This window comes from Dipodomys ordii, unplaced genomic scaffold (assembly GCF_000151885.1).
Source record: "Dipodomys ordii isolate 6190 unplaced genomic scaffold, Dord_2.0 Scaffold85, whole genome shotgun sequence".
NCBI lineage: Eukaryota > Metazoa > Chordata > Mammalia > Rodentia > Heteromyidae > Dipodomys > Dipodomys ordii.
Genome location: NW_012267301.1, coordinates 6,898,886 through 6,918,236, shown reverse-complemented (window position 1 = coordinate 6,918,236; position 19,351 = coordinate 6,898,886). Strand labels below are relative to the sequence as shown.

At 40.1% G+C, this 19,351-nt stretch overlaps 1 protein-coding gene across 3 annotated transcripts in view; it reads left to right on the top strand.

The window, feature by feature from the left end:
• Nucleotides 1–19,351, top strand: part of Sh3rf2 (SH3 domain containing ring finger 2) — a 133,812-nt gene that overhangs the window by 61,519 nt on the left and 52,942 nt on the right. For 2 of the 3 annotated variants that reach the window (XM_013025534.1, XM_013025533.1), the window contains exons 3-4: nucleotides 1,099–1,194; nucleotides 7,409–7,732. In XM_013025534.1, the coding sequence (XP_012880988.1) occupies nucleotides 1,099–1,194; nucleotides 7,409–7,732 (420 nt within the window). The remainder of the gene's footprint in view (nucleotides 1–1,098; nucleotides 1,195–7,408; nucleotides 7,733–19,351) is intronic. The other variant, XM_013025535.1, reaches the window with a different exon arrangement.

The window sequence follows — 19,351 nt, the reverse complement described above, 5'->3', positions numbered from 1 at the left end:
GCCTTGCACCCATGGAGTTTATGGTCTTATAATGGAAAGAGATGACAAACTACAAATATAAATTTGCAAATTATACTAAGACAAAAGAAGCTTAAAATGTATAGTATAGTAGTGATTTTAGGATTTAGGATTTTAGGATTAGGGTATGAGATAAAAGGTTTTATATCCCCAGAAAGTCTTTATGGACAAAGATACAGATAAGATTTAATGAATATGTATTACATGGGAAGGTGTCTGTAACATCAAAAAATATTAAGTAGGAAGACATTACGTCTTATATGGTGACTTCCTTTGTAGGAAGTACAAAAACAGGTAAGTGAATGTACAGTACTAGAAGTCAAAGTACTTTAGGGACAGGAAAGACACAAAGCTGACTCATGGACACTGGATTTAGTATCCTGAGTTAGGAGATGGAGGTTTTATGGCTATAATCAAAATTCCTTCAGCTTTGCACCTAAAATCTATGCACTTTAATGCATGCATGCATATTTTTGAAAAAAATAAAAATCAATATATATGTTATCTTTTATATTGATATTTTAAAAACATAGAGGAAAATATGTTAACCAAGCTGTTAACAGTGGTTCTCTTTATGGTGGTAGATGAACTTTTTGCTTATCCATAGTTCCAAGTGTTTCTAGAAATTTACATATGATCTTTTCATAATTTAAAAAATTTGAATAAAATATGCTGTATGTTTGATATATTGAAACTGAATAGGTTCTGAAAGTCATCAGAATGAGAATGAAGTTCATTATTCTCTTTGTCAAGCTCAAATATGTCTCCTTGATGGCTTCATTTTTAACTTCTCCTCCAGATGAATTTAAAGGAGAATCTGGGATTCTGCTGGTTATTGAAATTATGAACATTTCCAAGTTTTCCTACTGGAGTCCACTGAGCCTCCAAAGTAATTCTACTCCTCTTCTTGTCCTAATTACCTAAATATTTCTGGTTATGGAGAAAGTCCATTTTAGTAGGAAGATCTCCTAGGCAATTCATTCAAGAGCTACATTCCTTGTATCTGGACTGATTGCTACTGGATGTTTTCACCATTTGGAAGCTGAGGAGAAAGGCTGATCACATGACTTTCTCTTTCAGGATGACATCATCACTGTGATCAGCAGAGTGGACGAGAACTGGGCAGAAGGAAAGTTAGGAGACAAAGTGGGCATTTTCCCTATCTTGTTTGTGGAGGTATGTGAGTCCCTTTCTTTACCCAGAAATACCTGACAGAAATTCCTGTTTGACAGAGGCTTGTTTCAGATCTAACCCAAGACTTAAGAAAAGACACCATACATTTGTAATCCCGATACACCTAGTCAGTGCTTCCTACCTGTTCACATTCTACTAATTTTATAAAGCTCAGCTTTATAACCTACACTGATCCATAAGGTTTCAGCAACCAAAGGATGGAGGTGTGGCTCAAGTGGCAGAGCACCTGCCTAACAAGTTCAAGGCCCTGAACTCAAAAGTATGGCCCAAACCAAACAAAATATCCAACACCTAGCAGAACACTTTTTTATTTCCTCTCTGAACATTTTATCATGTTTATTTTTCTTCATAAGCTAGCTAACAAATAAGAACTTTATTTAAAACTAAATAAAAATTTACCTAGCATGTATATAAATCTGGGTGGAGCCAGGTGCCAATGGCTCATAATCCTAGCTACTCAGGAGGCTGAGATCTGAGGATCTTTGGTTCAAAGCCAGCCCAGGCAGAAAAGTCTGTGAAACTCTTATGTACAATTAACCACCAGAAAACCAGAAATGGTGCGGTAGCTCAAGTGGTAGAGTGCCTGCCTTGAGCTGAAGAGCTGAGGGACAGCGCCCAGGCCCAGAGTTCTAAATAAATAAAATAAATAAAAATCAATCAATCTGGGTTTAACAACTAAATTTAAAAAAAAACAACCTTGAAAGTTGTCAGAGAAACTTTAGCACCCAACTGGATATAGTCATACATGCCTATAGTCTCATTTACTTCATTAGGATAATCATTGTTCAAGGATAGCCTGGGAAAAATGTTATCAAGACCCCTCTCAATTATCAAAGTAGGCAAGGTGATTCAGACCTAGCATTACAGCTGCTCATGAATTTCAGGCCAATCAGGGTCTATCTCAATAACAAAACTCAAATAAAATATTTGGGCACATGACTCCAGTTGTAGAGTGCTTGCTTAGCATGCATCAGGCCTTGGTTTCAATCACCAGTACTTTAGATGATGATGATGTGGAGGAGGAGGAGGAAAAGAGGAGGAGGAGGCTGCAGGGAGGAAGATGGAGGAGGAGAAGGACAGCATTCAATATGATCTGTTCTAAATATATAGTCAGTCACTCACGTAATTTTTCATTGAGTGCCTCCTACATTAGGTCCTGTGCTGAGTTCTAGAGATAGATCGTGACTGAAAATTTCCACACCACGGATCAAGGCATGTGTATCAGAACTGAGTCCTTCTTGAGTACTTCTTGTCCCCTGTCCTACATTTCTGTGATTTCCTATAGTTTCTTTGGAAATGTCCTTTGTTTTCTATCTCTTAATCTAAGCCATTCACATCTAATTGAGCCATGCAGTAACTAAAGATACAAGATGGTGATGCTTTGGGCTCTCTGAGACCATGGATTCAGATATTTAAGTAATTACTAATGTGGCGAATGACGCAGAGTTAAGTACAGAGAATCATTAGAGGGTGATGGTATGCGGCTTACCTTAATGGGGCTCAGCAGATGACACTTGAGCCAAGGTCAGACATGACTAGAGTTAAACAGGTGAGAGGAGGAAGTTGCATTTCAGGGCAGAGGCAGCATGTTTAGGAACTTTGCAGGAGGAGCAGATGCAGTGTGCAAGAGCCAAAAGAACTCCCCACAAAAGGGCTAGAAATAGCTTGAGGGGAATGCAGCTGCCGAACACCCAGAAGGCCCTGCATTTCAGAGCAGGATCTCACTTTATGTTGGAGACCAATCCAGGGTTAGCCTGGACTGTGATCCTTTTGCTCGGGCATGATAGGCACAAGCCACTGGGTTTGAGCTTCTATAAATGGGATTAAAGGCACAACCCACTGCCCCAAGCCGTTGGTTCAGATAGGGCCTCCCAAGCTTTTAAGCCCAGGCTGGCCTCAAATCTCAACCTCTGATTTCCACTTCTCAATTCATTTTGATTACAAGGCTTCAGCTATCAACCCTCTCTCTTCTCTGTTTCATGTAACCCAGGCTAGCTTTGAACTCACTATGTGACCCATGCTGGCCTCAATTGTTTTGTTCCTGCTGCTTGGATCTCCTTGGTTCTGGAATTACAGGTGTGCATCACCACATCTGGCTCAGATGGGAAAAAAAATACTCTGAAAAAGGAAAAGAAAAACAAGAGTCGTCACTTGATGCATGGCTCAATTAGACATTAGTGGCTAAGAGTAAGAGACAGAAAACAAAGAACATTTCCAAAACTTCCATAGGACATTGAAAGAGTGGAGGACAGGAGACAAGAAGGACACCCCCCTCCCCCGTTCTGGTACACATGCCGAGATCGGTAGTGTGGCAATTTTCTGGGTCAGAATGACGCAGAAAGGTGCTCAACTCCTCTGACAGAAATCAGATGCAATTAACACCTCACTGGATGCCTAGGAAAAGTGAGAATTTTTGCCTGGCCTCCTACTTTATTTGGAAGTCCTTCTCACAGCTCTGGGGAAACAACACCACTGATTTTATTACCCATTTCTGAAACTCTTTTTAACCAAAACTTCTAATTTAATGATTATTCATTCGGATACTCTTTCTACCACTTTACCTTCAAAATTAGTGATTAAAGCACCCTCCAAATTATCATCCAACTAGCCATTGCTTCATTTGTTCTCCTAATTGCTAGGAGTGGGAAAAGATAATCAAGTGCTTGCTCTAATCTGGGAGCCTGCTTTTCAAAAATTACTTGATATCTAAATTGAGCTTTTTCAACCAGTACTTAAATTTTGACTCCAGTAATTCTATTAAGACTAGGACTTGCTGAAAACTCATTAAGCCTTGAATTGCCAGAGCCATGCGAAGCACCAAGAAGAAAGGCTTTCTTTCTTTTTATTCTATATTCATTCTCTTATTTATTCATTTTTTATTATCTTTAAGTAGTTGTACAAAGGGGTTTCAATCCAACATATCCATTTATGTGAACAATGCATCCTGATGAATGTCACCCAAGAATGGCTTTCTTATAAAGGAGATAGGGTCTTTTTTCATAAACAGAATTTGTCCTGTTAATGTATCATTTGATTTCTTAAATTGCACCTGCGTAAGAGGTAGCAAAACAAACATCAAGTTTCTGACTGTTCTGGTCAAGATTGTTCCCTCGGGGCTGCTTGAGATCCATGAAGCTCAAGGATTTTGCTTCAAGAGACCTGCAGGCCTCTTCCCCGCTGAGTGATATTTACACTGGAAGGACAGGCAGACGGGCCCAGGGGCCCTCTGTTAGTGTCCTTGCCGGAAAGGCCCTGATAGTGGGACTCAGACCAATTAGGCCAAAGCAGAAAAAAATGACCTTATTTCATTATAGCTGTGAACGTCTATGAAACACATTATGCGTTAAATTCAGAGTGTATCATGCTGAGAGCCCGTGACTCATGCCTGTGATCCTAGCTACTCAGGAAACTGAGGTCTGAGGATCATGGTTCGAAGTCAGTCCAGACAGGAAAGTCTGTGAAATGCATATTTGCAGTTAACCACAAAAAGCCAGAAATGGAGCTGTGGCTCAAGTGGTAGAGCACCAGCCGTGGGATAAAAAGCTAGCCCCTAGGCTTTGAGTTCAAGCCCCTGGCACACATAAAGAAACAGAAAAGCATGCGTTGCTCTCTTAAAGAGACAAGTGTTCTAGAGGAACATAGGACACTGTTGCCAGTCCAGGTAGAAATCAGAACCCGCCTGAAAATTTCCAATATCTTCCTCATTGGTCTCCCTACTTCTCCTGGCACTTCTGATTAATGACCACAATGAACTCTTTTAAAAAAATAGTTCATTTTTAAAATTATTTTATTTTGTTGTAAAGGTGTTGTACAGAGGAGTTACAGTTACATCAGTAAGGTGCATTTCTTGTCAAATATTGTTGCCCATTCCTTCATTTCACAATGAGCTTAATTTATATACAAAGAAGAAAATGTATATGTGTGTGTGTGTGTGTGTGTGTGTACATGATGTGTATGTGTATAGGTGGGGGATGGGGGTAATAATTCAGTTCTCTAAGTTTTGATAAGTGTGTCCAGTTGTATAAGCACACTCCATTAAGATACAGACTAGTTCCAACCCCAGCATCCCAAATCCCCCATGATTCACCTCTGTTGCTAGTTCTTCCCTGGCCCTCAGTACCTGACAACAACTAATCTATTCCCTGTCCCTATGGCTTTCCTTTTCCTAGAATATCCTAAAATGGGATCATACCTGATGGAACTTCTTTAACGTTCATAGTTAAACAGCAATGAATCCAGATGGTTTTGTGTATCAGTAATTGCATTGCTGAGCAGCATGGATGGACCACAGATATTGTACCTTTTTAATAGTAGAAAGACATTCGGGGTTATTTTCTATTGTTGACAACTACATAGAACCCTGAGATTTACTTGGGAAACTGAGGCAGAAGGATCGTGAACTTAGGGCCAGCCTGGGCAATTAATGAGAGTCTCAAAGAGAAAGAAAAAGGAAAGCATTTGCATAGCAGTGAGTGACCCTAAGTTTTTATTTCTCTTGAGTAATTACCTAAGAGTGGGATTGCTGGGTCAGATGCTAAGTATGTGTTTAACTCTAAGAAACCGCCAAATTGTAACATGAGCTTTTCAAAGCGTAAATCAGATCCTGTCACTCCTCCACATAAATCTGGCCAGAGGCTTCCTATTACACTGAAAATAAAAATAAAACCTCCTAGGCCCTGTATGATCTGGTCCTTGGCACATTGTCTCTCTCTCTAGCTCGCTCTCTCTCTCTCTCTCTCGCTCGCTCTCTCTCTCTCCTTCCCTCCCTCCCTCTCTTTTTATTTCTCTCTCTCTGATGCCTCCTCTCTTACTACCTTTTGCTAATCTGTTCTGACACATCCTTCTCTATTTCTTTCTTCCCTCTTTTTCTCAAACAGAATAACTCATTCCCTAAGACTTTTCCTGTAGTTTATAGTTGTCCTGCTTGCCATTTTCACATGGCCAGCTCCTTATTATCTGTTATCTCTATTTAAATGTCACTTTCTCGGAGGGTCTTCCTGGACCTTCCAACCTAAAATAGCCACTTCCTCCCATCTATCATGTTAGAGCCCCGATCACTATCTGATACTTTCTTGTTTAGTTTGCCTGCTAGCTCTGTTATTTATATCACTCCTTCGGGGCCTCAACTTTCTTGTCTCTAAAGTAGAACTTAATGACACCCATTTCCTGCTTGATGAGTTTTTCCCAACAAGACAAACCAGAAGTAGGAAGAAAGACTAGATCTTCTTTAAAATATTTTTATCTCACCTATTTTAATCCTTTGCACATCGGCATTTAAAATGTTTTTAAGTGGGAATATTTCTTCCTAACCACAGTAGTTGAATTTTGAGAGGAAGATGGGGTTTTGGGAGAACAATTGATGACAATTATAATAGTGGAAATGTAAGTAATCATCCTGAAATCTAAGACTTGGTTTGTATGAGCTTTTGTTTTGCCAGTGTACTTTAGATTTTAGAAAAAGAACCACAGGGGCCATTATTGGGCCAAGCTAGTAAAAATTAAATAAATAAATAAATAAAACAGACCATAATATGGCACTGGCGTGGAGCCGGCTAGTTCTACACTAAAAGTGTTAGGAATTTTGGTATACTGGTAACTCTACAAACAGGGCTACCCTTTATCTCCCTTTTATTACTAGCATACTACTAACTAAAAGGCATAAACAAGGGAGAAATAAAAGAAGAAAGTATTTAAAAGATAAAAGGAAAGACACTGTAGCAAAAAGATTCAGCCTCCTGAGTGTATTGGCATTCTATCTCAAGCCTAAAGTATGTATTTATGTCTCATACCTAATGTATAACTTGAAGTTGATAAAAAGGTTTTTTTGGTTTTTGTTTGTTTTGGGTCCGGTCGAGGGCCTGAACTCTGGGCCTGGGCGCTGTCCCTCAGCTCTTCAGTTGAAGGCTAGCGCTCTACCACTTGAGCCACAGCGCCACTTCCGACTTTTTTCTTTTTGCTTATGTGGTGCTGAGGAATCGAACCCAGGGCCTCAGGCATGCAAGGCAAGTGCTCTACCACTGAGCCACCTTCCCAGCCCCAAAAGGAAGTTTTTTTATGCCCACCAGGGAGTGGCCATCTGCAGCAGTGACTAAAGAAAGTGGCATGTGATCTGGCTTCTGGCTGGCCTGGACAAGAACTTAGCTGCTGGCTTGATACCAGCCAGTGTAACTTCTCATGGGAATTTCTATCTTTTCAGCCCAACCTTACTGCAAGACACCTATTAGAGAAGAACAAAGGGCATCCATCATCCCGCATGAAAAACCTCTCTCTGGTATCTTCATCTCCCAGAGATAAAACCACCGCTACAGCCAGCCTCCGTAGAGGCCCAGGCTCCAGAAGGAAGGGGGCCGGCCAGTTCTCTATCACTACTGCTTTGAACACGCTCAACCGGATGGTCCATTCTCCTTCGGGGCACCACGTGGCAGAGATCAGCACTCCAGTGCTCATCAGCTCCAGCAACCCCTCTGTGACCACACAGCATACGGAGAAGGCAAACCTCCCAGCCAGCTCTACTGGGCAGGTAAGGCTAGATCCCTGGGTTACAGGAGGCGAGAAACCTGCCCCACAGCCCCCCAAATATTTCAATGTTGGTATTTTCATCCTTGCTATGAAGTATACAGTACCCATAGCATATTCTTGCTCTGCAAACATATGAACTAATGTCACATGTATTGCCTATGGGAACTGGATATGTCATTTCATTTCATTGGTTTTCTTGTCCTGTACTGTGTCATGACATAATTCCTGTCATTTAGACAGCTTCTCTTCCTGAAGACCATGACATCCATTTTCCAGAGTGGGTTTTTTCATCACCATTCAAGGCTCACTTACCCATACTTGAGCAATGTCTGTCTGAGTTATCACACTGAAGGAAAGCAAGTGGAATCAGGCTATTCTCAGAACTGACTGCATAAGTTGGGAGGCCCAATTCCAAATGAAAATGCAAACCCCTTGCTCAAAAATGATTAACATTTCAAGAAGGCAACAGTAAAAAGCCACCTGGCAAAGCAAGAAAGCAAGCGATGGCCCTGAGTGACAATTCCCACACCTATGAAGCCAGTCCAGGTATCCTCCTATGGAGAACCTAATGAGCTAATGTACCTAAGTGCTTAGCACACTGATGCATAGCAAAGCGTAGTTCTCAGGAAGCATCAGCTCTTAATGCTACTTTTATGATTAACCCTGGTCACTGAGTTGCTATCTGAAGAGAGATGAGCTAAAGTGTGTTACGGCCATCTAGAATCTGAAGTCCTTCTACCAGCATGTGGCTATTCAGGCTGAAGGGCACTTTAAAAGAAGGAGTGGAGGTATGAGGTAAAGTAATTAAGAAGGACTATGTGTTGAGTGTTTAGCTGAAAATACTCTTTGTAACTATGCAGGTGGCAACTTGAAAGGACAAACTTCAACTTGCTCTCATGTATTTTTTTAACGAAGCTGTAAATCTTGTTTTTAAACATGAATTTCTACCTTGGGTTTAAATGGCTTAATTGAACTCTAATCCCTTTTTAACAAGACAAGGAAGAAGGATAGAGTCAAGGGCTCTTCAAAGACCTGTGTGCTGGTCTGAAAGGAAAACAATCTCCCACTACAACACTTGATGTTTTATTGTACTGTCCAGCTGCCTAAGAGGTTGGCTGCTCCTATAATCCTGCCCACCTGAATACCATTACACACAATCACATACACACGTACACATACATACACACATATATACATACACATACATACACATGCACACATACACACCCATGTTGCCCATTACACTATTCTAGCAATAATAACTTCCTACTCACACTTTCCAAATATTTTTTACAAATACATACATGCATTGTGCCCAAAGTTGTTCCTGTAACACACACACACACACACACACACACACACACACACTTTAAAAATAGGGCTTCGATGTAAAGCCAAAGAATCACTTAAGTTTTCAAAGGCATTCTGGATTTAGATACTTAGATATATAAAAGTACAACCCACACTCTGTAATAAGCTAGCTCACTCAGCTATGAGTGGGCTTCCCACAAAGGCCTTTTCATTTGTATTCCTGTTCATTTACCACACCTACAGAGAGGACAGATCAGAGGGAAGAACCTTAGAAGGATTTAAAGCAATGTAACACCATCTTAACCTTTCTGAGTTTGCACAGAGTGAGAATGCTGAAGGAGGCATCCACATGGCCTGTTCTCAGTACCTCTGGGAAGCACTGGCAGGTTCTAGATGGTTGAGAATATCTCTATGTTTGTCTACTGTTGTCAGAACAGACTCACATACCACACGGAGAAGCTAACAAAAGGAACAGAAAGTTGAGCAAATGACAAGTCCTCCTGCTTCTTTTTTTTCCCCTCTAATACTCTTGGGAGCTGTGGTTTGGTCTAGCTCCACACAGTGGGAACAGCTGACACCCCCACATGGTGCCTAAACCCCAGGAGGTGCTCAATAGGTCAAGGAATCAAGACATTTGACTCAAATATCTGGGCAGGTGGAGACATGCACTTAGGAAAGAATTAAGTTCTTATAGAAACATCCAGATCAGAATAATTCTTTCAACTAGTAAATTTCATTGAATGTACAACATGCTAATAACCATAGTGAGTGTCAGGTGTTCAGCTACCAAATTAAGGCAGAAACAATAATAATAACGTTAGAGATAGATAGATAGATAGATAGATAGATAGATAGATAGATAGATAGATAGAGCTCCAGTCTCCTATGTTCTGACTTCATTCCCAATATGTGGTAGGAGCTCTATAGGAAAGGCACCTTACCACAAGGTAAACAGTTACATTTGCCTTCTGGAAAGCCCCAAAAGAAAAATGATTTGGTAAAATTCATGTAGTCAGTAAAGAGTCTGGATTGATGTTATTAACTGTCTAATTCTTAATTCTTAAACATAAGCTCTTGGTACTACACTACACTGAGCAACACCTTATACAAATGTGACTTATACTAGAAGTCTCCAGACTTTGTCTCATCCTGGTTGTCTTGTTTCTCACTCTTTTGTTACTTTAAGGCTTTCTAGCATCTCTCCTGTTATGCCTCTCGGTAAAGAAAGGTATCGTATGTCTTTGGCACCTGAAGAAGGCTTTCCCTCACTACTTTAAGAACTACCAACCGAGAATAAATGCTCCTAATACATGGTGCTGCAGACACCAAGATTAAGTTGCTGTTATCAAGACGCTCACAGTCTGAGATATTAAAAAATAAATAAAATATTTAACAATAAAAATTTTAAAGAACTATCATGGAGTTGAGACCCCACACTCTGACTTAGGTGATACAGAGACTCTAAAATTAATAAGACAAAATGATAGACTGACAAAATGTTGGAAAGGGATCTCCCTTTTAATGTCCCACAGTCCTTCAAGGAGGTCTTAGATTGGTGCTAGTCAAACTAATTACCTGCTGTGAGGAAAAGAGAAAAGCAGCTGACCCAGAGCAGCCTATAGCCCCATTTCTAAATGGAAGAATGTTTTTATTGTGTTAATAGGTGACAGCTTTCCAGATATTACAAGTGATATTACAGAGATATATATTAAAAAAATTACTTTGTTTAAAGTGTTTCTCACCTTTGCTGGGCATCGGTGGCACACACCTGACATCCTAGCTACTCAGAAGGCTGAGATCTGAGGATCATGTTCAAAGCAGGAAAGTCCATGCGACTCTTATCTCCAATAAACCACCAGGAAACTGGAAGTGGTGCTGTGGCTCAAGTGGTAGGGCCCTCGCCTTGAGCTGAGAGCTGAGGGTCAGCACCCAGGCTCAGACTTCAAGCCCCATGACTGATGAAAAAAAAAAAAAAAAACTTTTTCTCACATTTAAAGAACAAGGAGGGCTGGGAAGGTGGCTCAGTGGTAGAGCACTTGCCTTGAATGCAAGAGGCCTGGGTTCAATTCCTCAGTACCACATAAGCAAAAAGAAAAAAGCCGGAAGTGGCGCTGTGGCTCAAGTGGTAGAGCACTAGCCTTGAGCAGAAGAGCTGAGGGACAGCGCCCAGGCCCAGAGTTTAGGCCCCACGACCGGACCCAACCCCCCCCCAAAAAAAGAACAAGGAATGTGGATATGTTGAAACACTGATGTAGTTCAGAAAACATGGATCTCAAACAAACACATGAATAACCAGAGTAACATGTAACCAGGAATTATTAAAGGACATCTGTTTCCTGCTGTTGGGAATACTGGAATATTTGAATATTAGTTCTTTTGTAGCTAAAGAGTAAAAGGCCCCCCAAAAAATCCCTTAAGATGTTAGCATATTTAGTTGTTAGCAACTAGATAAAGGGAGATTGGAGAATAAGAAACCATATTTTAACTTCAGGTGCTATCCAAGTATATACAAATTATAAACTGAAATATGGTAGTTTCAGAGGATAACTCAAGCAGTGTAATTCTTTTTTTTGTAGGGTGGGGGGGTCCGGTCGTGGGGCCTGAACTCTGGGCCTGGGCGCTGTCCCTCAACTCTTCAGCTCAAGGCTAGAGCTCTACCACTTGAGCCACAGCTCCACTTCTGGCTTTTTTCTTTTTGCTTATGTGGTGCTGAGGAATCAAACCCAGGGCCTCTGGCATGCAAGGCAAGCGCTCTACCACTGAGCCACCTTCCCAGCCCCTCAAACAGTATAATTCTTTAGAAAAGTAAAATAATAGTTCATCAAAATAAATATCAGGAGATAGGTATTTGAAAGAGGTGGGTGAGGTCGAGGGTAGAGGGGGTTAAGAGTAGTGGGCAGAATGCAGTAAAAAATTCAGTGAATATCCTACAAAATTAAGAAAAGTGAGGGAAGGGGTGGATTGGAGGAGATGGAGAGAATGTTGAAAGGGGTGATGTTGATCAAGATGTATTGTATTCATAAACTGCTTTGTTGAATGGTAACTCCACTGTATAACTACTTAAAGATCATAAATATGCATATATATGTATATGTGTGTCTACATATATATATATATATATATATGTGAATTTTTTAAAGGAACTATACTTTTAAAATCAATTCTGAAGTCATCTCAGTTAAATAGCCCCATTCCCTCCTGTGGTAGAAACAAATCTAAGATTGTCACTCAGTCTTTTATTATTATTATTATTATTATCCTTAACTAGTTGTACAGAGAAGTTTCAATTTAACATGTTTGTGAGTACAATGAATCTTAATCAATGTCACCCTTTTGTCTCTCCCAATTCCATGTGTCCCCTCAAGGCACCTAGTTTGCATTTTCACAGATGTACATTGAGTATGATGACTGCATTCATCCATCTTCCTCTCTCCATTCATCTGCCCTCCTTCCCCTGGACCTCACCCTCCCTGACAATGCATATTCCAACTTCCTGATACTCATGTTGTTAACCTGTAAGTTAGTTTGTTCAAAGGAGTTACACCATTGGAGTCCTTCCCTGCATAGACCTTACTTCAGCCAATATGTTTCTGTGTCTATGCATATGAAGCAGTATACATTTACATATATATTTATAATTTAGATCTGATTTCACATATGAGAGAAAACATGCATCCTTTGTCTCTCTACACCTGAGTTAATTCTCTTAACATAGTTTTTTCAGGTCTATCCATTTCCTGCCTATATCCCTCGTCTCTTTTTGTTTGGTTGGTTGGTTTGGTTTTTGTTTTGCAAAAAGCCTAGGGCTTGCTTAAATTCAGGGCCTGGGTGCTGGACACTGTTGCTGAGCATTTTTGCTTAATGTTAGCACTGTACCACTTGAGCTACAGCTCTACTTCTGGCTTTTTTTAAAATAGTAGTTTAGTAGAGATAAGAGTCTCTCATAGACTTTCCTGCCCAGGCTGGCTTCAAACCATGATCCTCAGATCTCAGCCTCCTGAGTAACTAGGATTATAGGTGTGAGCCTGGCTTCCTTCATGTCTTAAATCCATGGTTGCTACCTGCTCATGAAGAAAAGCCAGAGCAAGACATTTCATTTTCCTGTTGTCTGAACATCTGCCTCTGGGTAGACTCTTAAGAAGTAGCTTCAGCTATGGACTGAAAATGACTACAGTTGAAAAGACTTCAGGATAGACCTGAAGAGGCTGCATAGGCTCTATCTATGGCGGGTATAGGTGGAGGAGGTCAGGCAGGTGACTTGGCTTGAATGCAGCTGGCTTGGAGGGAGTCCTGAACGTTGTTTCACGGTGCACTGAGAATGCACACCTCCAAAAGAGAAAGCCCACCGCAAGAGATACAGACTAGAGAAGTCCTTGAGCAGTGCAGAGGAATCACATGTACAAGGCACCCCTTTCCCCGTGATTTTTAAACTGGCTTGGTTCAGTGTGTGGAGCCTCTTGCTCCCCACGCCCCACCGTACACAGAAAAAATGAGTCATCCTTAATTTCCTATAACTGTGCTTCTCAACAAACCCTGCCCCTTCAACATATTTTCTTGATCTCTACCCTTCCCATCCCTCATCCCCAGCCTCTCCTTAGTCCCTGTCAGAGAAGAAGAGCCTGCTATACAACCAAATAATAATATTATTACTATTATTATTAATAAGAATAATAAAGCTCTCTTTTCTTTCATCCTATATGATCCTATACAGTTAAGTATATGTGTATATATGTATATGTGTGCATGTATATGTGTAGGTAATCAGAAAGCCCATTTTGCCACCAAAATAGCCATTGCTTCTGTCCATTCCATGTCCCTCTTAGTTTGATCCTCATGTCTTATGGAGACAACTGTTCTGGCTCCTCAGGACTATGCTCAATCACGGTGCCCCACCCTCCCAGGACTTCCCATGCCCTCCATCATTCCAACCATAGTCTCCAATAATGATTTCTTGAAATCCAAATCCTTTCCCCAAATCACCAGTGGCTTCCAACAGCCTCATACACAGCCGTACCTCCTGAATATCGAGAAGCCAAGATCTTTAAGTGATAGTTTCCAGACATTATCAGTAGTGTATACTCAGAACTCTTCCGAGTAGGCATTGATAGGTCTATTTTAACAAACAGGGAAAATTTGAGACAGAAAGATTTGGTTACTTTCCCAGAGACTCAAATCTAGAAACAGAGCCAGGATTTCAGGGCAGACCCATGCTCTCTCTCTTAAAAGAGTTCTTAGTATAGCATTCTAGACCATACACAACCTGGTTACAGCCCACCTTCCAGCACCCAAGCTCCACACACATTCACACATATGTGCATGCACATGTATGCACACACACACACACAAATTACAGTGATCTTCTCAACATTCCTAAACACAGCATATCTAAGACTACCTCATTGCTTTTTACCTTTGTTCCCAACAATGCCTACATTATTCTGGGCAGTGAGCAGATTTTTGTTGAATAAATAAATGCTATTTGCTCTGGAATATATTTTTGGCACATTCCCCTATTGTAATTATACCCATAGTCTGAGTCCTGAATGCATACTATTTCCTGAAGGAAGGTCTTGCCATTCTACTTCGGCAGAACTAATGTCTCTCCTCTGTGTTCCCAGCACTTTTTAATATTTGTGTTACAACCAATATATGTTAGAACATATAAAATATCCTCTTTGTGCTATATACCCTGCATACATCTCTTATTGCCATGCTCACTGGATTGAAAACCTCTTCAGAACAAGAATGCTTGCTTTATTCATTTCTATTGTTGTCGAACTCAACCAACATCTTTTTTGTTTCTAATCCCCCCCCCCAAAAAAAAAACAGAAACTAAGAAGAGAAAAACACAAGTCATAGCTGCTCACCAATGGCTCACACCTGTAATCCTAGTACTCAAGAAGCTAAGGATTGAGGTTCAAGGTCAGCCCTAGCAGAAAAGATTAGGGTACCCCTTCTTGACCAAGAGCTGGGCATGAGGACACACACAGCACCCTAGGTACAGGAAGAAGAGCCATGGCCCAAGTGTGCACATGCGCAGGAAGCGAGATCCTATCTCAAAAAATAACTAGTGTAAAAAAAAATGCAGGCGGTGGAACTTTGTTGAAAGAGCATCTGCCTTGCAAGCATTAGGCCTTAAGTGCAAACCCTAGTACTTCTAAATAAATAAACAAATAAGCAAATGGCAACTTGGTATAAATAACGCAGTTCCCTCCCTATCTTCTTCCCATGCCAACGTGGCATGGTAAGTCCAGGCATCTTCCCTCAGCTCCTGGGAAGATGAATTATCATGTACCTCTGGCATTCTGAAATTTACAAACCTAAGTCATTTTAACTCCCTATTTGGAATATTCTGAAAGTGTTGTGTCTGGAAGTTTGAACTATTATTAGTTCAGACATTCTTTGGGTGGTCCCTTTATTTCTGTCTTCCATTGGGATTTCCTAGCCCAACTTAATAGAGCACCTAAAGAGATAGTCTTTTTTTTTTCCCAGTCATGGGTCTTGAACTCTTGGCCTGGGCTCTTCAGCTCATACCACTTGAGCCACAGCACCACTTCCAGTTTTCTGGTGGTTAATCGGAGATATGAGTCTCATGGACATTCTGCCTTGGCTGGCTTTGACCTGCGATCTCCAGATCTCAACCTCCTTTGTAGCTAAGATTATAGGTGTGAGCCTCTGGCGACCGGCAAGAGATGGTCTTTACTTAGTATTAAGATAATTTTTTCCTTTGGATACCCTCTCAGTATAAACTCATGTTTCAGAATTCTTAGCTAGTCCTCTCCCCGAGATAATTTGCAGAGATAAATGAACCTGGTGTGGATATTCTGATACTAATATGAAACTTCTTTCATTTCACAATTCTCACTCAACAAATCCCTCCTCACCAATGATATTTTCAGAGTACTAGAACTGAGTAGTCTCACGCATAGTAGAAAAAGGGAAGGCTCTGTTAAATGGATGGTTCTCCCCTCAAACCACACATGATTCTCTGTCCCAAAGTGCCTTCAATGGGGTCTCAAAAGTATTTGAAATGTGTTTGTTCAGGTTTCAATAATATGCCCTTTGGATGGAGATAGATCCTCAAACTACTCTTGTAAAGTCTCAGTTAACGCCTTAGCAGGGATATCCTGGCAGGCATCAGAAAGCAACTCAAGAGTAAAACAGCCCTGCCTGCTTCTGCTTTGCTAGAGACCCTGGGTGGGACCTGTTGTGAGCCACCTAGAAATCAGTTTGGTATGGAAAAACAAATCATGCTGACCTTGGCTCCCAGGTACCTCTTTCTCCTCTCAGTGGAGGAACTTTGGATGAACCAGTAACCACTCTGGACTTAAGTTTCCCATCAACTATTGTGATGATGCCTTCTGCACAGGGTTGCTGGGGAAATCAACAGATGGGGAGTGGCTATGGAAAGAGCTTGACTGCCACTTTCACACTTTTACTATTGTTACATTGTAAATTTCTATATATTCGCCTGCACCCCAATGGCCTTGCTTTAAAACAAGGCTGTGACATCATATCCTTTGATTCATAAACATTTCAATGGCTGTTTCTTTAAAACTATTTTAACATGAGGCTGGGGGTGTGGCTCAAGTTATAGAGTGCTTGCCTGGCAAGCATGAAGACCTGAGTTCAAACCTCAATACCACCATTTCTTATATAACACCATCATACCTTTTACCACCATTTCATATATAAAACCATCATACATTTATCAAAATTTCTAGATGAACAAAAATTTTCTATATTTGTCTTATGGTTTGTTCAAATAAAATCTAAATGAGGGAGACACTAAGTATTATCTGGGGTTTGAACTCAGTGCCTCGTGCTCTTCCTTATCTTTATTGCTTAAGGCTGGCACTCTACCACTTGAGCCATAGCTCCCACACCTTCAGTTTTGGCTTTTTCTGGTTTGAGAAAAGAATTTTGGGTTTGTCTGCCCAGACTGGCTTTGAAATGAATCCTCAAATCTCAGCCTCTGATGAGGAATCAGCACACAGCTCAGTTTTTTTAATTTATTTTTCTATTTTCTTTTTCCTTTTTATCTGTTCTTGGTTTTGAACTTGTGGCCTTGTGCTTGGTAAGCAGATGTTCTACCACTTGAACCATAAACCCATCCCAGGTTGATACGTTTCTTAATTTTTTTTTATTCGGTACATTAATTACCCCCTTGTCCCTAGCAATGTCCATTTGTCTTGTTGAATGCTCCACATTTTAGATACTGCCCTTGCATCCCTAAAGTGTTGTTTAGCATGTTCTTTCCTTCCCTTACTTCCTGGGAACTGGTAGTTAGATCTAGTGCTTTGATCTGCTTCAGGTTTAATTACTTGGATAAGAATACTTCCTACTACTAAATACTTTTTTTTGTTTTTAAGTGTAAAATTCCATGACTTTAATTTTTATTGGCATACACTAATTGTACAAAGAAATCTCTGATATTAACACACATGTATATAATGTACTTAGATCAAATTAATGCCATGTGTATTACTCTTTTATTTATTTATTTATTTTGCCAGTCCTGGGCCTTGAACTCTGGGCCTAAGTTCATTTTGCCCGAGGCTAGCACTCTACCATCTGAGCTACAGCGCCACTTCTAGCTTTTTCTGTGATTAATTGGAGATAAGAGGCTCACAGACTTTCCTGCCTGGGCTGACTTTGAAGCTCAGTCCTCAGATCTCAGCTTCTTGAGTAGCTAGTAGTACTAGTAACAAGTTGTAGTATATTAGTCTTTTTTTAGCCTTCTTCCTCCCTCTTTTTTTAAGTTTTTAGTGGGTTTTGTTGTGCTATTTTATACATAACTATAATGTGCTTTGATCATATTTACCCCATCACCCTCTCCTTTCTCCCTCTCACTGATTCTCCTCCCAAACAGTCCTCCTTTTAAAGTCATATCATATTATTTACATTATTATTTTTAGTTCTATATTTTACATATGAGTGAAACTATGAAATACTGTCTCTCTTGAGCTTGGCTTATCTCACTCAATATGATCATCGTCAGTTCTATCCATTTTCCTACAAATGAAATAATTTCATGTTTATGGATAAATGATGCTCCATTATGTATATATTATGAGTATTTTTTGTCTTTCCATCATTTTTATGGCACCTAAGCTAATTTTCTTGAGCAACTTCCATACTTACGTTCACAGTGCCTGAACTAATTTACATTTCCATCAGCGGTAGATAAATGTTCCTTTGTGTCCAGGTCTTGATCATTGCCATTCTCACTGAGGTGAGATAAATATCATTTTTTTATATCTAGGTATCATTTTTATTTGTATTCTCTTCATGGCTAAGGGTGTTAAACATTTCTTCATGTATTTATTACCCATTTATACTTTTTTTGAACTGTTCAATCCATTTGTTAATGGATTATTTTTTATTAATTTTAGCTCTATTATTTGGAAAATTAATCTTTCTTCTAATGAATAGCTAGCAAAAATTTTCTCTCATTTTGTATGCTGACTCTTAATTCTGGTAATTATTTCCTTTGCTATGCAGAAACCTTTAAATCTGTTAATTATTGTTCTTATTTTCTGAGCAATTGAGTTCTGTTCAGGAAGTTGCTGCCTGTCCCTACATCATGAAGTCATTCCTCTGTGTTCCTGTGATGGTTTCAAAAGCTTTAGATCTTACATGAAGACCTCTGATCTCTTTTGAATTGTATTATCTGTCATTTGGATTATGGGTGCTCTATTGTTGACTTGTAAAGTATTCTAGATAAAGTCCTTTATCAGACATATGACTTGCAGAAATTTCTCCAGTCTGTGTAATCTCTTGGTGTTCTTTCAAACATTAACGTTTTTGCTTATGGCGGTGTCTAATTGATTAGTTTTTCCTTCATTATATAAGTTTTAATTGTCATATCTAAGAAACCACAGCCTAGTCTATTTTCAAAGATTTTTTACTACTGGGAGCCAGGTACAGTGGCTTATGCCTGTAATCCTAGCTACTCAAGAGGCAGAAATCAGGAAGATTGCATTTTGAAGTCAGCCCAGAAAAAGTTCACAAGACCCAGCTGAAAAAGTTAGGTGTGGTAGTAGATACCAATTACACTGAAAGTGTAACTAAGAGGATTGATTGCAGTCTTAAGTGGTCTGGGCAAAAAAAAAATCAAGACCCTATTGGGAAAAATAACAAAAGCAAATAGAGCTAAAAGTGTGGCCTCAAGGCCTAGCAAGCATAAGGCCCTGAATTCAAACTATAATGAGCAAGAGAAAGAGAGGAGAGGGAGAGGGGAGGGGGGAGAAAGAGAGAGGGAGAGGGAGAGCAAGAGGGAGGGAGGGAGGAAGGAGGGAGGAAGGGA